This window comes from Brachypodium distachyon, chromosome 1 (genome assembly GCF_000005505.3).
Source record: "Brachypodium distachyon strain Bd21 chromosome 1, Brachypodium_distachyon_v3.0, whole genome shotgun sequence".
Lineage (NCBI taxonomy): Eukaryota > Viridiplantae > Streptophyta > Magnoliopsida > Poales > Poaceae > Brachypodium > Brachypodium distachyon.
The window spans coordinates 23,878,009-23,897,140 of NC_016131.3; the positions used below are offsets into that span (position 1 = coordinate 23,878,009).

Here is a 19,132-nt window from a genome sequence, read left to right on the forward strand (position 1 = left end):
ACTCAAAATTTAGAGATGACTAGGGTGCATGCACTCGCCCTTCCTTTCTTTTTGCATGTCTTCGTCTTCTACTTACTCTAGGTTCTTCTGTGTGTGATGACGCATACTCTCCCTCGTGTCCATCAATGTGATCAAACGAAGGGGATGGAGAGGGCCGAAGGGGCTTGGCCCTCCACCTCATTTGTGAATCCTTTGTTGGACGTTGTTTTAGAGGTCTTGGATAACTTGCTCTTTTGTAAATCCTTCGATGAACATTGCTTTAGAGGCCTTGGATAATTTGGATTTGTGCTCTAGCTTTATCCAAGCCTACCTTCTTCAGGCTCTGGCTCCAACCCATGTTCACGACGAGGCGATTGAAGTGGCGAGCGCCCAACGGCGCATGGGTCCAAATCATGTCAATCTCGAGCTCGTTGTGTTCATGGTACTGGTTCGGTTCTCATGAACTCTTTACATGCACCGTTTTGTTCTGTGTTTTGATGTTGGGAGCTAAGCATTCATGTATGTTTAGCCTCCAGGCATATCAATCTGCGATTTCTCCAAATTCTGGTTATACGAGAGTCTAATGTCGCTCAGGCATGTGTTCCTCCAAGGTTTTGGTTCCTATGAGTTTCACCTTTTGTCCTCGCTTATTTTTGGTTCTTCAGAATCCAAGGTGATGGCGAGTTGTGATTCTTGTGTGTTGAATGTTAGGGTGGTGAGCCTGTCAAGTTTCATGTGCTAACCAACGCAACCGTAAGACCGATCTGATGGAAAAGGCTAGGCAATCCTCTTATAGTTCAACACCCCTCTCATGTGTGAGCGGGGAGACAAGTCAACATGTGTAAACTCAGAAGTACGATTCAAGAGGCCAATACGTGGATGGAGCGAGCACGAGCAATTTTTAGGATAAACTGCGAAAGCCAGGATTCGAAGTTGAGATCTTTGGCTTTGATACCATGTCAATCTTCATGCGCTAGCCAACGTAACCAAAAGAGCCATGCTTCTGAATGTGTCGTCAACATCCTTTCTCGGATGCACAAACACTTGTACTGGCCACGATGGGTATATGTCAGTCTAGCCATGGAGATCTTTTGTCGTTTGCTTCTTCCTTTGGCTCCATGCTTTGTGCTTACGGTGACAAATGGTTCTTGTTGTTGCTCCGGTTGCCGTTCGGCGGTATACAATGTGGTGACTAGGTCAAAGAGACCTCTAGGGCCGACAACTCTCTTGGCTTCATCATCAAGCTGTTCTCTTACTTAGCCCCGTTGCTTCTTCTATGTCCCCTTCATGCACAGTTGTGGTGCACGTGGAGAAGTGTGAAACTTTATACTCCCTCCGGCATCGCAAGGATCTTTTTTGAAAAAAAAGACAACAATGACTATTTTTGCCTCAACCCACACTCCGTCGCCTCCTTCTCCTCGATTCCCACCGCCCTCACCGTGCCCCCTACTCGCCCTCGCCCTTGCCCGTGCCGCGAGGCCGCTCCTTCCTTGTAGGCTCTTTTACCTCGTACGAGGCGGTGTATGCTTCCAAGAAAAAGCTTCCTTCCTTCTCTCTCTCCCCCTTTCAAACGGATGGGGTTTGCCCACTATCTTTTCATGCTTCAATCTTTGCTCCCCATGCTTTTCAACAGTTGAGATTTGTCCATTGTTAATAACTCCAATTAGACCCCTTTCTCATCCTTCTCATTACTCTTGGAATTAGTCCATTAGTGAATTGCAGAAGTGAGAAGGTGGATCGTGATCAAACCTCATCAGCGGTTGAAGAACATATTTTTCTCTTGATCGAAACGGTTAAAGAACACGGGAGCGCGGATCGAAACACGAAGGAAAGCAGGCAAGCCTCGTCCATTTGATCAAAGTGGACTTGGAGATTCCTACTCTTTCTTTCAGTCCTGGGGTATTCGGGCTTTACCGGACCGGCGTGTCCTTTGAATTGGCCCAGTTCTTGCCTAGCCGGCCCAGCACCGAGCAAGCCAGCAAGGGAAGAACCATCCTTGTCTCAAAAAAAAGAAAGAAGGGAAGAACCATCCGGCGAGCGCCACCTCGGCCCTGTGGTCCGGTCACGTGGCGCCGCCTCCTCTCTCCTCTCCCCCGTACTCCTCCCTTCCTACACCGGGACCTCTGTCTTTTCCCCCCTTTCCTTATTCGGTGGCAAGCCGGAGCTGATGCGGAGCTGATGAGATCCCGGCCATGGCCGGCCCCACCTCGCGCCTCTTCTCCCGCGGCGTCGACCTCGGCCGCCACCGCCACAGACTCCTCCTCCTCCGGAACCTCCAGTCCGCCGCCGCCGCCGCTGATCCCAAGCTCTGCCCTCTCTCCTCCGCCGCGCCACCTGTTAGGAGGTAATAATAGCAGAAAATTTCTCGTGCATTTGGAATTTGGATGGCGCGCAGGAATCCCCGCCTTATTATTTATGTCAAACTACTAATATGTGTTAATAATAATAATGCATGTAGACAGAGAGAAAGAAAGAGGGGAATCGCATGGCCATTTGTATATTTATTCCACTCCCAGTTTGCGTCCAATGCATTTTGGAGGTTTCTTCTTTATTCAGTATTGCCAACTGCGAAAACTCTCCTGCATTCTATTGGGTATATGTTCAATACTGTACATTAGTTTTGGAACTGAATGATTCGCAAGGGTTTCACTCATATCTCCAAAATGCTCGATTATTACTCCCATGTAACTCTCCTGCATGGTCTCTAGAAAACTTGACCATCACTCCGATAAACTTGCTCTTCCCTCCCCAAGCTTGTTTTAACCTCACTACAAATTCTCAATTACAATTAAATCTATTTGGATAATGCAATTTTAACTTCTTTATTCTGTTCGATAAATGGAGTTGCCACCTTATTCGCAAAAAAAAGAAGGTTTCCACCTGCATAAAAGAAAGCTTAGTTCAGTCGTTCAACGGCTTCACTCAAACAGCGGTACATTAGATAGTTTAGTTAAACGGAAATTTCAACGGCTTCACTCGTACAGCAGATTAGATACTTCTATTGTTGTTTTTCAAGATACATGATGCTGACGACATCATTTCCTATTTTGTAGCTATTCAAGTGCATTCACAAGTGTGCATGGTGGGAGGCCATCATCAGAATATGCAAAAATCAGAAAGGAGTCGTTGGAAACTCAGTTTGGAAGAATCTTGGGGTCAAGCTCCCATACAATCTTTGCTGACCGTCGCTTTGGTCCATTCCTTGCAGTCTACAGGGCAGCAACTATTTCTTTTCATGTCGTGAAGCTCACAATTTGGCATCTATTGCTCAGTGATGTGCATAAGCGAGCTGAGAAGGTAGTTTCCTTATCCTGCCCCCCCTCCTTTCTGTTACGTACTTTTTCTATTGGTGGAGGAACTGAGTATCATGTGTCTGGTTGTCATTTCTTTTTTATTTCAGTTTCGAGAGACCTTGATACGGTTGGGGCCGTTTTACATCAAGGTACGCCAGAATAGTGTCTGTAAGAAAGGATAAACAATGTGAGATCTGTATGACGCGGCAAATATTTTAATGTCATATTTTAGCTGTTTACCTTTTCAGTATGGTGAATATTTTGTTGTTCACAATGAAAAATTGTTAAATATAAAATTCTGCGGTCTATCAGAACCTCTGCAGTTAGCATAACGGTTTTGTTGCATCAACCGGGTGTTCATATGGATTCACTATAGTCGTGACTTGTGGATTGCATCATGTATGATTATATTAATGTATGGTCCCAATTGTTATCTTTTTCCTTAGTCACTGAGAGTTGATAATGTGTTCATTTGCCTTATCCTTTCGCACCTTGCAGCTTGGACAGGCATTGAGCACGCGTCCTGATATATTGCCCAGCGCATATTGTCAAGAGCTCTCAAAGCTGCAGGTAGCATCTCATCAGGCATTTATAGTTTCACTTACTTGATTGACAGACAACACTGTTGCAGGTATAGAGTCGAGGAACATAGGGCTACTGAAAATTTTAGATCCCACAACGGCAATGGCTCAACCAACACTACTGTAGTGTCTCATTGTGCATTATATAGTTTCACTTACTTGATTGACAACCAACACTGTTGTAGGGATATGCCTTTCAATGTGAAGCTGTAACGATGTTTTATTTGGTGTGTTGCAATGGCATTACGAGGAGTTGAGGGACTTAGAGATGGAGACAGAGTCCTAGATATGAGGAATATAGGGCTAATGAAAATTTTAGATCCTACAAAAGCAATTGCTCAAAGTTGTGGGGCCAGAAAGATATTTTCTGTAATTTAAAGTATGAATTAAAAAACTAAAAGCTGAGAACTCATCGGTAGCTTTTATCTTCATTCGGTTTTTGCATTGATTACATTCAGTGTGTTTGCTGACAACTATCTCATTAGGATCAAATACCACCATTCCCTACTCGTATCGCAGTCAGGACTATTGAGTCTGAATTGGGTTCTCGAATTTCTGATCTATTTGCTGATATCAGCCCAGAGCCAATTGCTGCAGCATCACTGGGGCAAGTATACAAAGGTTAGTCGTATTTGATAAGGAGCTATTTTCTTGCGACTATCCTTGTTCTTTACTGCTTTTATTTTGCTTCTTTTAGCCTATATTTCAGACCTGAGCTCTCCAAATTGAAATGCATCCCTTTGATATTTCAAGTCATGCAGCTCATCTTCACTCTGGAGAGCTTGTCGCAGTCAAAGTTCAGAGGCCTGGAATGGCACCCTTGCTGACTCTAGATGCACTTTTATTCAATATGATTGGAGGACAGCTAAAACGATTTGCTAAGGCCCGCAAAGATTTATTGGTAGCTGTTAATGAAATTGTGAGTTCTCACAGCTTCCTTGCTATGATCTCGAACCTTAATTTCCCCTGATTAATTTTTTTTTGTCCTAGTTGGTTTTCCCAGATTCTCTTCTTCCTGATTGGATAGAGTGTTTGGCATATATGATGCATATCTTTGGGTTCAATCTACTTTGATTTCTTTACTCGACTCACACCTATTTATGGTAGATTGCATGGGCTCCAAGAGAGTTGAATACTAATTTTTGTATAGAAAAAGATGACTTGTTTGCAGTTGCTGAGCCTGCTGTAAAGTATACATTTTTCTTGAATCCTCTGGCCAGGCTCTTTGGCAATCTTTCAAGAAAGGAATGGACCTATCTGGGTCTGAGCGAGGTCTGGTGGGGTAGCCTTTGCCACCCTTCACCAGCCGAGCTATTAAGCTTTTGATGTACGGTGCATTATAATTAGCTCGGACTTTTTACCCTTTGTAACAGGTTAGACACATGTTTGATGAGATCGATTATGTTTTAGAAGGAAAAAATGCTGAAAGATTTGCAATCCTTTATTCTCATGGTGAGTTTTTGAATCTTCAGTTATTCAAGTCGTGATTGTCACTTAATTCCTCTATATACAAACATGCGCTTCCAGTCCCTAATCACTATTTTTCTTGAGCATTACTATATCTGGACGTATTAACTGCTCCAATTTCTTAACATCCAGCATCTTTTCAACTGTGAATTTGATCCATAATAATCGATATATTCAACTCTCTGTAAGACCATGATTGTGTTTTCTTGTCAGGTTCAGGTGGTGGAAGCATGACAAGTATCAAGGTCCCAAAGGTCTACTGGAATTATACACGTAAATCGATATTAGCGCTGGAATGGATTGACGGCATCAAGTTAACTGATGCTGAGCGCATCAGCAAAGCCAATCTGAACAGAAAAAGTATGATTGATGAGGTAAATTTGCATTGTGCCTTAACTATGAACTGTGAACCAACATTGGTATCATCAATATTGGGTGTGTGTGCGTGCATTCATAGGGGTGAGTGTTCGTGCATGTTTGTGAGCGTCAGCGACTGCGTCTCTACTGTGTTTCTCAAAAAAAAATTGTCTTGAATAATTTCCTTAGACCTGCATATTTGTGCATAAGCTAGTAAATTGTGTTTGAGTTTTTCTGTTGGGGTTAGTTCTCTTCGGCCTTATCCTTGGCAGCCCTCTAAAATCTTGGACCTTTTTACCAGATTACACTCTTTCGCTTTGAATGGGCTGTCAACTCTTCAGGGGGTGCTTATCTTCAGGGATTCTGAGGATCTTATCCACCTCCCTCTCTCCTCCCATGCTTTTGATGAATTCCTGAACTTTCATAGGGATCCAAGTTCTCTTCCAGGAATATTTATGCGGTAGCATTTAATCATGGTCAACCTCAGTCCTCCTTGTCTTGATATGGAAATCAAAGTGCTCCAACAAACTCAAAGCTTTAGTTTGGCTGCTGTTCAATGACAGACTTAATACAAGGGACATGCTCGAGAAATGTTTTTGTGGGTGAGCATAAATTCTCTGTCCTATGTAATCTCAAGGTTCCTGAAGATTGAGACAATCTCTTTTTGCTATGCCCCTTCAGTAGATCCTGCTGGTCAGCTATTGGAGTTCAGCTTGGTCCTCACTCTGACCCTAATGCCCTTCTTACTGGTGCCAGGGACAGCTTCAGCGAGCATTTTTTTCTAAAAAGAAGTGTTTATCTCTGCAGCCTGGCAGTTTTGGAAACAGCACAATAGGATTTTTGTTTTGTTTTGATAAGGTTCCCCCTAGCTTAGTTTTGGATGATGCTTTTCAAAAGGTACTTGTACCTTTTCTAGTTTAGATCCCATGCGTATACTCTTCACTTGTGCAGCTCTTGTAAATATTTCTCTTTTTAATAAAAATGAACTGTTGAGGCCTCCCCTATAGTTTGCCGAAAAAATCATTCGGGGTATCTTGGGTTACTGCCAAAGTTGGACCATGTTTGAAGCTATTTGGTCGGTTTTATTGGATTGCCATGTTCTTGTTTTGTGTACTAATATTCATTCACGAATTTGACAGGGTCTCTATTGCTCGTTGAGGCAGCTGCTCGAAGATGGCTTTTTCCATGCAGACCCCCATCCAGGTAATCTGGTGGCAACTGAAGATGGATCTCTTGCATATTTTGACTTCGGTATGATGGGTGATATTCCAAGGCACTATCGAGTAGGACTCATACAAATGGTAAGCTCCCTTTATCCATTTACGTGTAACTATATCTCGTTGCTTGCTCAATTCATCATACCACTGAAGCATCTTTGCAAAGACTGTCATTCTTACTAGCGATAAAACCAGATAAATTTCAAAATTATATGCGGCTATGGCTGTTATCAATTTTTTAATGTTTCAAATATATTGTTCTTTAAGGCTTTTATTTGTATGGTCTTCTAAGGTCAGGGAGCAGTTTTCTATGAATAACTTTGGGAATTGCTTTAACATGGATACCCTTGTTTCCTATGATCGCCTTCGCCTCTAGTAGAAAAATCAAATGTGCATCTCCAAAACATAAAAGATAAGAAAAATCAAATGTCAAGATTGCCAAGACACAGTATAGTGAAAGGATCTTAATTTTTCAAATTCTCACAACTTAGTGTATATTTGAAATTTTCATGAAATGCGTGTCAGTGAAAATTGAAAACTAAAATACTCTAGTTCTTTCAGTGCCACTAGGTAATATAATTCCGAGAAGCAATTTACTCATGCATAAATGTAAGCTAGCTATGTGACTTTTGGGTTACAAATAGTAATAATCTGAACAAGTTTGAGTACATATGTGGTACCATTGAAGCAGGTATTAGTACTTGGAAATAAGGACACTCATATTTTCACGCCGAGTTTCTATGCCCTTTGTTGGTTTCATTCGTGTGGCTCTTTCCAAAGTTCAAATATGAATAGAATTTTGGCGAACTGAGTTCACTTGTTTCAGCTTGTGCACTATGTTAATCGTGACTCCTTGGGCTTGGCGAATGACTTCCATTCATTGGGATTTGTCCCTGAGGGAACAGACCTACATGCAATTGCAACTGCATTGAGAGTTGCCTTTGGTGATGGAAGGAGGCAATCAAATGATTTTCAGGTAAGTAATCATTTTTTCTTTCTACATATGTTTTTATGTTATGATATGCTTTTTCTGTATTGATTTAATGGATGCAAACATATTATTATAGATAAGACTTATTAATTGTAGCCTTAAATGGAGTTAACAAACATGTTAAGTATGTAACTTTACTGTGAACTTGAGTAATCAATCTAACATGAAAATCTGCATGCTTTAGTAATAGTTATAGTCAAGCAATATATTTAGAACGTACTTTGTTGTATCTCGAAAAGTATAATAGAAATGAAGTTAAAGATCTGAAGGAGCACTTCTATTTGTAGTTGTCTAACTTGGGTTAGTTAGTACATTCTAAGTCAATTCTTTCGTGTCTTACAGGGGGTAATGAACCATCTGTATGACGTCATGTATGATTTTAATTTTTCACTCCCTCCTGATTATGCACTGGTGATAAGAGCACTGGGTTCCTTAGAAGGGACTGCAAAAGCACTGGATCCTGATTTCAAAGTTATTGAGAGCGCGTACCCATTTGTCATTGGAAGGCTCCTTGCAGACCCCAGCCCTGATATGAGGAAAATATTGAGGGAGCTTCTGATATGTGATGATGGATCCATCAGATGGAATCGACTGGAGCGGCTGGTATGTAGTACTCCCTCCGTCCCACATTAAGTGACTCAAATTTTTCCAAATATAGATGTATCTATGTCTAAAAAACGTCTAGATACATGTAATAGAAAGTCACTTAATATGGGACGGAGGGAGTAGTTGTTTTGCTTTAGCTTGCAGTTTTTGGTCATGTTGAAATGGTTTGTAATTAATTCTATGATATTTTTTTGAGGTAGCATTATAGTTCTGTCTACGATCACAGCAGTTTCATGGCTCTAATTCTATTTTTCTTCCATTTCATTTAATGAGCATGATCAAGAATTGTGGTAGCCCTCTTGTTTGCTTGGATTAACTACTATATTAAGACCCAGAAAGATAAGAAGCCGTCCAAGTCTTCAATATTCGTTGGAATTTCTAGTACCGGCCATCATACATGACTTCGACTTGAGACACAAAGAAATACGGAGTACATTATAGTGTTGCTTTGGTGTTACTACCATGAATTTATTTGGCCATTGTCTGTTATTACCTTGGTTCTTGACTAACATCCTTCAGCACGCAGATTGCAGCTATATCTCAACAGTCGCAAGAATCTTCAAACGAACCGGGAGATGAAAATGCTGCCAGCAGTTCTGAGTGGAGATCATTCGACATGCATTCTGTTGTTGCAGCTACAGAAGACCTTTTTGATTTCATTTTATCAAGGAAAGGCTGGAGGGTTCGTGTTTTCCTTATCCAGGACATTTTGAAGGCCTCTGATGCATTTTTACAAGAAGCAACATTTCCAGATATATTTGACAGAGAGGGGAGTACAGGGGAGCTAGATCCAGAGGTCAGTCAATGTTGGCCATGATTTCTCATTTCTGCATCTGCATTAGCAAGCAATGAACATAACTTTTTTTTCCTGGTCTACCCAATCATATAGTGATGCACTGCTACCGCATCGCATTGCATCCTTTGGAATCATCAGGGCATTATGTCAAGTGTTTGTTTCCTGAAGCGTTGCAAACAGTTGTCTGTTTGTTCAGGCGGAAAGAAAGAATGATCCTATGAGCTGCTTGAGTTACTCTTTTTTTTAGTTACTCTTTTGTGGCATCGCATATTGTTAATGTCTTGCATGTTACACTGTCTATGCCTGTTCATACTGAAGGTTTCTCCTTGACATGTAGAGAAGTAAAATGATCCGAAGGCTGATTAATGGTGTTCAATCTTTCCGTCAAGCTACCAGTTTGGCACCAGATGCCTGGATTGCCATGCTAATCCGTACCGTCATGAAACATGAATCGCAAAGATTCGTTCTTGATGTATTTCTAGCCTTGGTGAACCATTCCTGTAACAAGATTCCAGAAACATGCTGGATTTGTATATCGAGATATCTGAAGTACTTGGACAAGCAATCAAGATAGGTAAAATGCCGAATGGCAATGTGTAGTCTGCTAGATGTGGTCTGAATTTAGTGTTTAGTGGGTAATATTTCAGTTCACTTAAAATGCTGCAACCCATTTTCTCATGATCTGAAAGCTGCTATGAATGTTCATTGTCCGTGGTACTATTGCGGCTGGTTAGAATCTACTGGCCATGCACAGAACATCAAATGTTCTTTCTCATGTCCATTTCTGGATTATTTGACTTGGTTAGGATGGGCACACTGTGAGGCTATGTTGAGGCTCCTTGGAAATTCGAGAAATGTCGTAAGAAAGAGTTTTAACTCAAGTTGGATACATGAAAAAACAGTACTGTACAATTCTTGTCAGAATCATGGGGTTTTCCTCTGTTTCTGAATGGGATCAGCATACATCCAGCTAAGGGAAAATTCCCTTTGGTCTCGGTGGTGGCATATTTGAATGTTTTCTCCATTGCTCTTTCTGCATATTTTCTCCAGCTGTAAAAAGAGACCGATCTGATAGACGATGGCAGGGAGAGGTGGTGCAAGTTCTTTTTTTGCGTAAATTTTGTACCTAGTTCCCAGTACTGGATAATATAAATATTGAATTATAAGAAAATTTATGTACTCGTTGCACTGTTTGAATCATTTGCGATCCTCGAGATTTGGTTACATCCATGCATGTACGTTCTGCTGCATGACATAATAAAAACAGTTCTCAATTTTGATTAGTTCTGAAGGACTCTGCAGACAGAGCTTTTCGTGAGGCCCAATTTTTTGTGCAGCTCTTCATGGCAGGGGCGGAGGCAGGTACCAGGCCGCCTGCCCCTCCTATGATTTCGAATTTCTATTTAAGTATTTGTATAATTTTTGCAATTTCTCAGTATAATTTTTGCAATTTTTTATATGAGCATAAGAATCAGCTTTGGTCCTCCCTAATAAATCATTTATTCTGGCCCTACCTGTATTATTTTCCTTTGTCCTGCTTCATGGGACCGAGGGGCATCGAGGGGTGTCGATCTCACTCGAGCTTAGAGGAAGTCAGTATGCCCGAGGGCCCCAGCATGACAGCAACAGCGGCTCCTCCCGCCTTCGGGGTTCCAACAGTTCAACCAAAAATGATCATATGGTAAAACATTAACCAAATCTGACTTCTTTGGTCTGCGTAATCGAGATCTTGGTGGTGTTAAAGACGACTAGGTTAACACCATGTAGCTTGACGTTGATATTTTTAGTAATTAGGCGATCAATTGATGTTTTAGTGGGTGGCGTTGAGGTTTAAGAGGTCAACACCACTGACGATGCCGTTCATCCTACAAAATTTCAATCTCACCCCTAAAAAATGTCTAATTCAGTTTTGGCGGGCTCAATGCCATGGTCCAAGTTCCAGTAGCTCAACGCCAGTACCCAAAAACGTTGATTGTTCACGAATTGCTATATGGTGTTAACATAGCCATGCTCAACACCACTAAGGTTGCAGTTGACGAAAGGGGTCAGATTTGGTTAAAATTTCACTTTCATGTTGAACTTTTAGAAGAATATTATTTTTATTTACACCGTGGTTGGGCCAACAAAGGCGTTGACCACACTCGAAAAAAGAGGTTAAGGTGGACCGTAAAAACACCGTGTTGTTCATGCTTCTAAAAAAGAAGAATTATAAGTACATGTTGCCGCAGTTTAGGTTGTCAGAAGAATTGCAAGTTCATGCTTCTAAAAAAAGAAGAATTGCAAGTACATGTTGCCGCAGTTTAGCAATTGCCCAACAGATGCTCACGCCGTTTAAAACTGCAGTTCCATCTTGCACGGAAAATATTGGTTTCTCACTTTTTTTATTAAGTACCCAGTATTTTAAAGCGTCAACTAATTCAAGTCACATACGAGTAGTACAGATACAAATCATTATCGACACAGGAATGTGTTGGCAGACAAATTTCCAACTACAACTTCTGTTCTATATACAAAGGAAAACTGTTACTCTATATACACAGGAAAATAATTCTACGAACACTTAAAAGAAGCAAATAACATCGGTCATCTTGCCCATGCGAACAACCAGATTTGGTCATCTTCCTATGACTGCAAGGATCTTTGACATGGGACACGTCCTTCTTGCACAAAGGGGTTTTCGTCTACCTTGACCTCCAGCACTATATTTGAAAGAATCCGCGGACAATTGATTGGGAGGTTGTTGATGTGCGGCATGGCAACGTTAAGAACCTTGCATATATCATCTTCCGATTGGCTGGCTGCAATACTCTGAAGGCCATCACAACCTGCAACCGAGCAGAAAGCATGCATCTACTGCCATAAGAAGTGGTCTGGTAATGCAGAAGTAAATTAGAGACTCCAAACAAAAGGCCCAGAAAAATGTACCAACTAATTAGACAAGTGAATTGGTGCTATATTAAATGCTAATGATCAAACTACAGTACAAATAAGGTTTTGAGTCCTAAAGGTTTGCTTCAGTTCCGATAACTATTGCATGCTATCAAGTACTGTCCTTACTGCCTTGGTCTTATTGCCTATAGTGGCATCGAGGTTAATATGCAATTCCATAATACCAAGCTCCTGAAAGCATAAGAATTAATTCAGGTATTAAAGATGTGGAGACGACCAAACTAGCTACATTCTAGTCAAATATTCCACATTCCATTCTAATTCAGCACGTATCGTCCCTCACGAATACCATAAGGACAGACGGCAGCAGAAAGTCAGGAACATTTCAAAGCTAACTCTTGAGATTGTAGATACCTCATAAGCTGCAAGCATAGAAGCATGAGGTGAATATTCACACAACTTTGATCTTCATCTCATGTTCTTGCCGTTCATAACACAGAAGTCGGAGATCAAGCTGGGCAGGGAACAGCGCTCTATGGGTAGAAAGGTGGAAAACACATGCTGATGGCCGGCAGCTGCGGCAAGCATGAAACCCTGAAGCAGGGAAATCACATTTATGCCAAATTAGCTAGGTATTCCTACAAAGCAACTAAAAGACTGAAACTACTATGACATACAGTAATAACTGTTGGGGCCCTCCCTACAGTTTGTTTCAGAAAAAACTATTGCCACAAAAGCTAGCCCGCACAGATGTGTCAAAATGAGATATTGAAAACCATCTTTATGCAAAATCCGCAGCATGGCCATAGCTAGATGGCTGCCACCTCCTACAAGAGAAAAAAAATCAACAGAAATAATATTTTTCTATATGATTAAGCTTACGAAAAAGGATTCAACTCAACCAGTGTTTCTTGCTTTGCTCCAAAATCACACGAGCGTTCAACCGAAAATCGAGTAAGATCAAATATTACCACCTTGAATCAACAGCAGAGCAGATCCATAATTAATTAGCATCAAGACTCTGTAATTAAACAAGAACAAAATATCAAAAGAAATTAGGAGGCATTCTATTGAAGAGAAAAGCAGCACTGATGTTTTGCATAGTGAATAGATCAAACAAATCCATAGTTGGATACCGTCAATGCTGAAGTGAAGCCCAGAACCACACACTTCAGCTCGATCGTCCAACAATTGTCGCCCTCATGAAGTAGGGGCATAATGCTCCCATGCCAGCGTCCAATCGCTTTAGTATTTGCCCGCATAACCGAAGGCAGCATATGGGCAGTCTTACAAGCGACAAAGAATTAACAAAAATATAAAGATCATGTATTGCACCTGAGCACGAAAACATCTCATTTTCAGTAGCACTTCTTACTTCAGCTGCTCCATGTTACATGATGAAAAAGGATTCAACTCATCTACCTGTGTTCTAGCTTTGCTGCAAAATCACATAAGCCTTCAACTGAAAATCGAGTAAGATCAAATATTACCGCCTTGAATCAACAGCAGAGTAGATCCACAATAAATTAGCACCTAGACTCTGTAGTTAAACAAGAACAAAACATCAAAAGAATTATGAGGCCTTCTAGTGAAGAAAAAATCAGCATTGATATTTTGCATAGTGAATAGATCAAACAAATCACATTTGGATACCTTCAATGCTTTGTAAGGAGTATACCATGAAAAATCCTTTACTAAACGCAAACTAGGCAATTACAGTGCACTAAAAGACTGAAAACTACGACATAATTCCTGCCGGGGCCTTCCCTACAGTTTCTTTCAGAAAAAACTACGATGCAACACCAAAACAAGCCAGCACAGATTTGTCAAAATGAGTCTTTCGAAACCATCTTTGTGCAAAATCAACATAAGTCTTCAACTGAAAATCGAGTAAGATTAAATATTAGTGGCACTTCAAAACTACGATGCAACACCAAAACAAGCCAGCACAGATTTGTCAAAATGAGTCTTTCGAAACCATCTTTGTGCAAAATCAACATAAGTCTTCAACTGAAAATCGAGTAAGATTAAATATTAGTGGCACTTCAAAACTACGATGCAACACCAAAACAAGCCAGCACAGATTTTCAGCTTGATGGATTATCCTTAGCTGGATTAGAGAACTAGGAAGATAACAAGAGCACAAGGTAGTAAAGGGATTATCATCTACATATTGGTGCTGTTGCAAGCGGTGGAGATGGTTATCCAGGATTGGATGAGAAGAGCACAATCTATAAAAGGCAACTCATTTATTGAAATGAATCCAAAAATTAAAAGTCCTTTGTATAGGACAGCCATGGCTTAAGAAGCCCTACATTAGCAGTCTTACTTCTACACTGAGTCTAATACGACATTTGACACTCGACACTAACAATTTGCCAAATTTGATGGATACTCCAACTGTTAGCTGCTTTGTAAGGAGTACAGGGTACCGTGAAAAATCATTTGCTAAACACAAACTAGGCAATTACAATGCAACTAAAAGACTGAAACTACTATGACATAATTCCTGTCGGGGCCTTCCCTACAGTTTCTTTCAGAAAAAAACTACTCCCTCCGATCCATAATAAGTGTCTCAGATTTTGTGCTAACTTAGTACAAAGTTGTACTAAGTCTGAGACACTTATTATGGATCGAAGGGAGTACGATGCAACACCAAAACAAGCCAGCACAGATTTGTCAAAATGAGACTTTGAAAACCATCTTTGTGCAAAGTCCACATAAGCCTGCAACTGAAAATCGAGGAAGATAAAATATTACCACCTTCAATCAACACAAGAGCAGATCCACAATAAATTAGCACCAACACTGTAATCAAACAAGAACGAAATATCAAAAGAAATTATGAGGAGGCATTCTATTGAAGAGAAAAGCAGCACCGATATTTTGCATAGTGAATAGATCAAACAAATCCAAAGTTGGATACCGTCGGTGCTGAAGCGAAGTCCAGAACCACACACTTCAACACGACTGTCATGAAGTAGGGGCACGAAGCTCCATGTTAGCATCCAATTGCTTTGGTATTTGCTCGCATAACCGAAGGCGCCTATGGGAATTCTTAAAAGTGACAAAGAATTGCCCAAAAAATTAAAGATCATGTACTGCACCTAAGCGCGAAAACATCTCATTTTTAGTGGCACTTCTTACGGCAGCTGCTCCAAGTTACGTGATAAGGAAAATCCATGAAGCTGAAAAATGCAGATGCTTCATTGCGCATACAAAAGTACAACAAAATAAGACGGTTATCTTTCAACATACGATGCAACAGTCACATCAAGCTTCTTTGTGGCAATTATTACCCCTCAAAATATAGTGCATCAGCAACCCAATTTTATTTGCATAGTATTATTGGAAGAGCATTGCGAAAACTAGTCTGCTGTAATTATGTTGTGACCTCCCACAATAGAAGGGTGGGATACAAAAGGACATGATTATCCTCTGCACAATGGTGCCGGTGCCGAGGGTTTGAAATGAGTAGTGGGGTAGATTAGAGAACGTGGGGGTTAGCGAGAGCACAAGGTAGCAAAGGGATTATCATCTATGTTGGTGCTGTTGCAAGCGGTTGCAAGCGGTAACTGGATGAGCATTACAAAAACTAGTCTACTGTAATCATGGTGTCACTTCCTGCGATAGATGGGTGGGATACATGAGGACATGATTATCCTCTGCACAATGGTGCCAGTGCCGGGGACTTGAAATGAGTAGTGTGGTTGATTAGGGAACTAGGGGGTTAGCAAGAGCACGAGGTAGAAAAGGGATTATCATCTACGTTGGTGCTGTTGCAAGCAGCCAGGACTGGATGAGAGAACTGGAAGGATCTGAGATGAGCACACGGTATAAAAGACTTCTCCTTTATTGAAATGAATCAAAGAATTACAGGTCCCTTATATAGGACAGCTATGGCTTAGCCCTGGATACATAATAATACTATACTTCAATCCTACACTAACAGTCTGACTTCGACTCCCAGTCTAATATGAGAGTTGATACTCAACGCTAACAACCTGATTAACTCTAAACCTACGCTAACAATATGACTGACTCTTAATTGTACTGACAGTCTGCCCACATGAAGTAGTGGCACATTGGTCTCATGGCTGGTGTCAGATTGCCACACCCATAGAAGTACTTCCCTTGCATTGGCCCAGACGCTACCACCACACCTCGCCTAGCCAATAGCCCACAGTAGCAGCAGCCCACCGCCACAGCGCCACCATTATGTAAGCGAGGCTGAGGCCGTAAAATTTCCTGCAGCTGCGGCTGTGGAGGAGGCGGAAGAACAACCTGCTGCTTTGACGGAGGTGGCAGCGCCAATGAGCCCGTAATAGCAAGCTGGACGCCCTGCTGCATCACCTCCACGAGAAGATACTCCGTATTGATTGCGTCATCGAGCCCACAGTGTAGGCGACCCTCCCATTCCAGACCTGCTGCTCGGACAGCCTCCTGCAGAGTGACCCGTCCACTGCCTCCAAATGCTGCCTGGAACGGGACCCTAAGATTGATCCAGCGATCGAAGTAGGCCGGCTTGGTGAGTCCCTTGAATCTGCACTCCTTATCTAGCATACTGCGGCAATCCCAGTCCCCCCACGTGACAACCGCAAATCTACCCCCTTTCTTGGTCGCCAACATTGTCTCCTCTAGCCAAGCGTCGTGCAGCCGCAGCGCCTCGGCCAGATCCACGCCGCCGTCGACATCCTCCTGCCGGATGCCGGTGAGTTCCCTGCAAAAGTCGGTCAGTACTGGGTGGTGGCGCGGGCGGACGTACCTGCGGAAGGCGGAGGCGAGGCGGCCGGTGGCGCCGTCGACGAGGACGGAGGGAAATTCGATGATCTCTTGAGGGTAGATCCGCGCGTCCTTCTCGCAGATCGCCTCGAAGTCGACGACGACGAAGCAGTCGAACTCCTGGACCTGCATTGCGGACGGAAATGTGACCCCGCCGCCGAACTTCGCCGGGATCGGGACCCCGGGGGAAGACATCCTCGGTGGCGGTCAACCAGCAGAGATCGAATCGCGATGGCGGGTCGATTAGGGTTTCGAGAGGCGGATCGAATCGCGATGGCGGGTCGATTAGGGTTTCGAGAGGCGGATCGAATCGCGATGGGGGCTCGATTAGGGTTTCGAGAGGCGGATCGAATCGCGACCAGATCAGTTCTTGCGAAAAGAATCGCGGGAGATGTAAATCTTGTCCTGGCGAGGAGGTAAGAAATAGATAGCCTGGGCTTAGCTTGAGAAATACGCACGCGCCAGCCAGCCGTTATTACAGGCAAGTTTTAAGGCAACACAGCTGTGGCCCTACTGGCCCATCACAGTAGCCAAGCTGTCCGAAATTAAACAGTTCGTACTCGAATTTAGGCTCGATACTCTTCTTTCGAGCACATTCTACGAATAGCTTAACACTCAACATTATTTTTTGTTGAAGCTTGTGAAATTGGGCTATGAACTTTCAACAAATGTTGGTCAAACTTCTTATTTTGCGTGTATTTTCAGATTTGCTGGGCTTCCAAAAGTTTATCTCTGAGCTATCAACAATGTTTGTTGAACTTTCAAAATAGCTCTAAATTTTCAAATGTTTGTTTAACTTTCGAGTATTAGCGATAAACTTTCTACAAATTTCAGGTTTTGAAGGATGATGATAAGTGTGCATGACAATTAACTAATAGCCATATATAAACTCAATGCTAGTAAATATGAGATAGGGTTTTTTTATCTCCTTTATTTCCGTGTTCGATTGTTCATCTAGACTAATTCTGATTGGGTGGATTCCCTAAATTAGTGATACCATCTCCGGTGGTGGTTTTGATTGAGTGAATTATGTTCAATAGTTTGTCTGGACTGATTTTGTGAATTTTGCTCAATAGTTCGTCTAAACTGATTGAGTGGATTCTGTTCAATAGTTCGTCTAGACTGATTGAGGGGATTATGTTCAATTCTTGGTCTAGGCTGATTGAGTGGAGATCTGGCCCGGGTCGGCAAAATAAACCGGGGTTATTTGAGTGCTAGAGACTGGCATATGGGCCCTACATGTCAGATATGCTGTCAACCTGCTTCAGTGCCAAAGTTCGGGGTTTCTCGTAATGCCACTTACCCGATGAAAACTTTCATTCTTTCCACGCTTGCAAACTATTCTCATAAGCCATTGGCTCAAACATGCCCGGATTTAATCAGGTGAAAATCCCAATAACCACTTAAACAAACTTTTGCACATAACCTCGTGCCATTGAGTTTAACTATTTAATATTTAAGTGGCCGTTGTGATTCCCACTCATGATCTAGCAAGTGAACGAGAGTTTTCGCTCGATACATTCCTTCTCATTCTCGAAATCAATTACTCTCTTGTCGCTTTTTTAGTAATTTGTACTAGAATAACGACAAGAATTAGGAGACGGAGGGAGTACCGTTGTAATTATGTTTATATGATTAAAAAAATCAAAACTTACGATGTTTAATACTATAGTCTTATAATATACTCCACCTGATCCTAAATTGTTGTCGTTGTTTTGGTTCTAACAACAATGATCGGAGGGAGTAATTACAAATGAGGGAGTAATTAGGCCACTCCCAATGCTAGTCTCTTAGCACGTCATTTTAGGCATTTTGCTGACATGACACCCTCTTAATGATGAGACTGTCTTTTATGCTATCGAATGTCTCTTCACGCACAGCAACACAAAGTCATTAATTCTTTCTCACACAAAGCTATTAAATATCTGGTACTTTAGATACCACCTTAAGAGACAATGCATTGCGGACATGAGTTTGTTTTTATTGCGAGAATGCCAAGGCCATATATTAAATCAACCAACCCTTACAGAACCATCTTTGAAGTAAAAGAAAACTACACGCAAGTTCTTGTAAGTCGTTATCTTCCTTCTGCACTCGCCGGTGGCGCGCCGTGAGTGAAGGTCGATGCTGCCTCTGAACCTCCGAACGACGTCAGATCCCGAAAAACGTTGTTG

General features: G+C 41.9%; 2 protein-coding genes across 3 annotated transcripts; one reads left to right on the forward strand and one right to left on the reverse strand.

Annotated features, from left to right (window-relative positions):
* The first annotated feature begins 2,041 nt into the window (after positions 1-2,041).
* On the forward strand, positions 2,042-10,468 carry LOC100840399 (uncharacterized protein slr1919). 2 transcript variants are annotated; one of them, XM_024454655.1, is made up of 13 exons: positions 2,042-2,323; positions 3,033-3,276; positions 3,380-3,421; positions 3,771-3,842; positions 4,339-4,474; positions 4,615-4,772; positions 5,227-5,305; positions 5,540-5,694; positions 6,817-6,978; positions 7,721-7,870; positions 8,228-8,488; positions 9,018-9,287; positions 9,625-10,468. In XM_024454655.1, the coding sequence occupies exons 1-13, from the start codon at positions 2,172-2,174 to the stop codon at positions 9,859-9,861; spliced, it is 2,118 nt and encodes a 705-aa protein (XP_024310423.1). In that variant the 5' UTR covers positions 2,042-2,171; the 3' UTR covers positions 9,862-10,468. The 2 variants fall into 2 exon arrangements, with proteins under 2 accessions (XP_024310423.1, XP_010238750.1); XM_010240448.3 differs by having other exon boundaries at positions 2,043-2,323; positions 5,534-5,694.
* Positions 10,469-16,008: 5,540 nt separating this feature from the next.
* On the reverse strand, positions 16,009-17,429 carry LOC100840707 (ERI1 exoribonuclease 2). The gene has a single exon (XM_003563116.4). It carries the CDS (start codon positions 17,151-17,153, stop codon positions 16,221-16,223), a length of 933 nt encoding a protein of 310 aa, XP_003563164.1. The 5' UTR covers positions 17,154-17,429; the 3' UTR covers positions 16,009-16,220.
* Between the last annotated feature and the right edge of the window lie 1,703 nt (positions 17,430-19,132).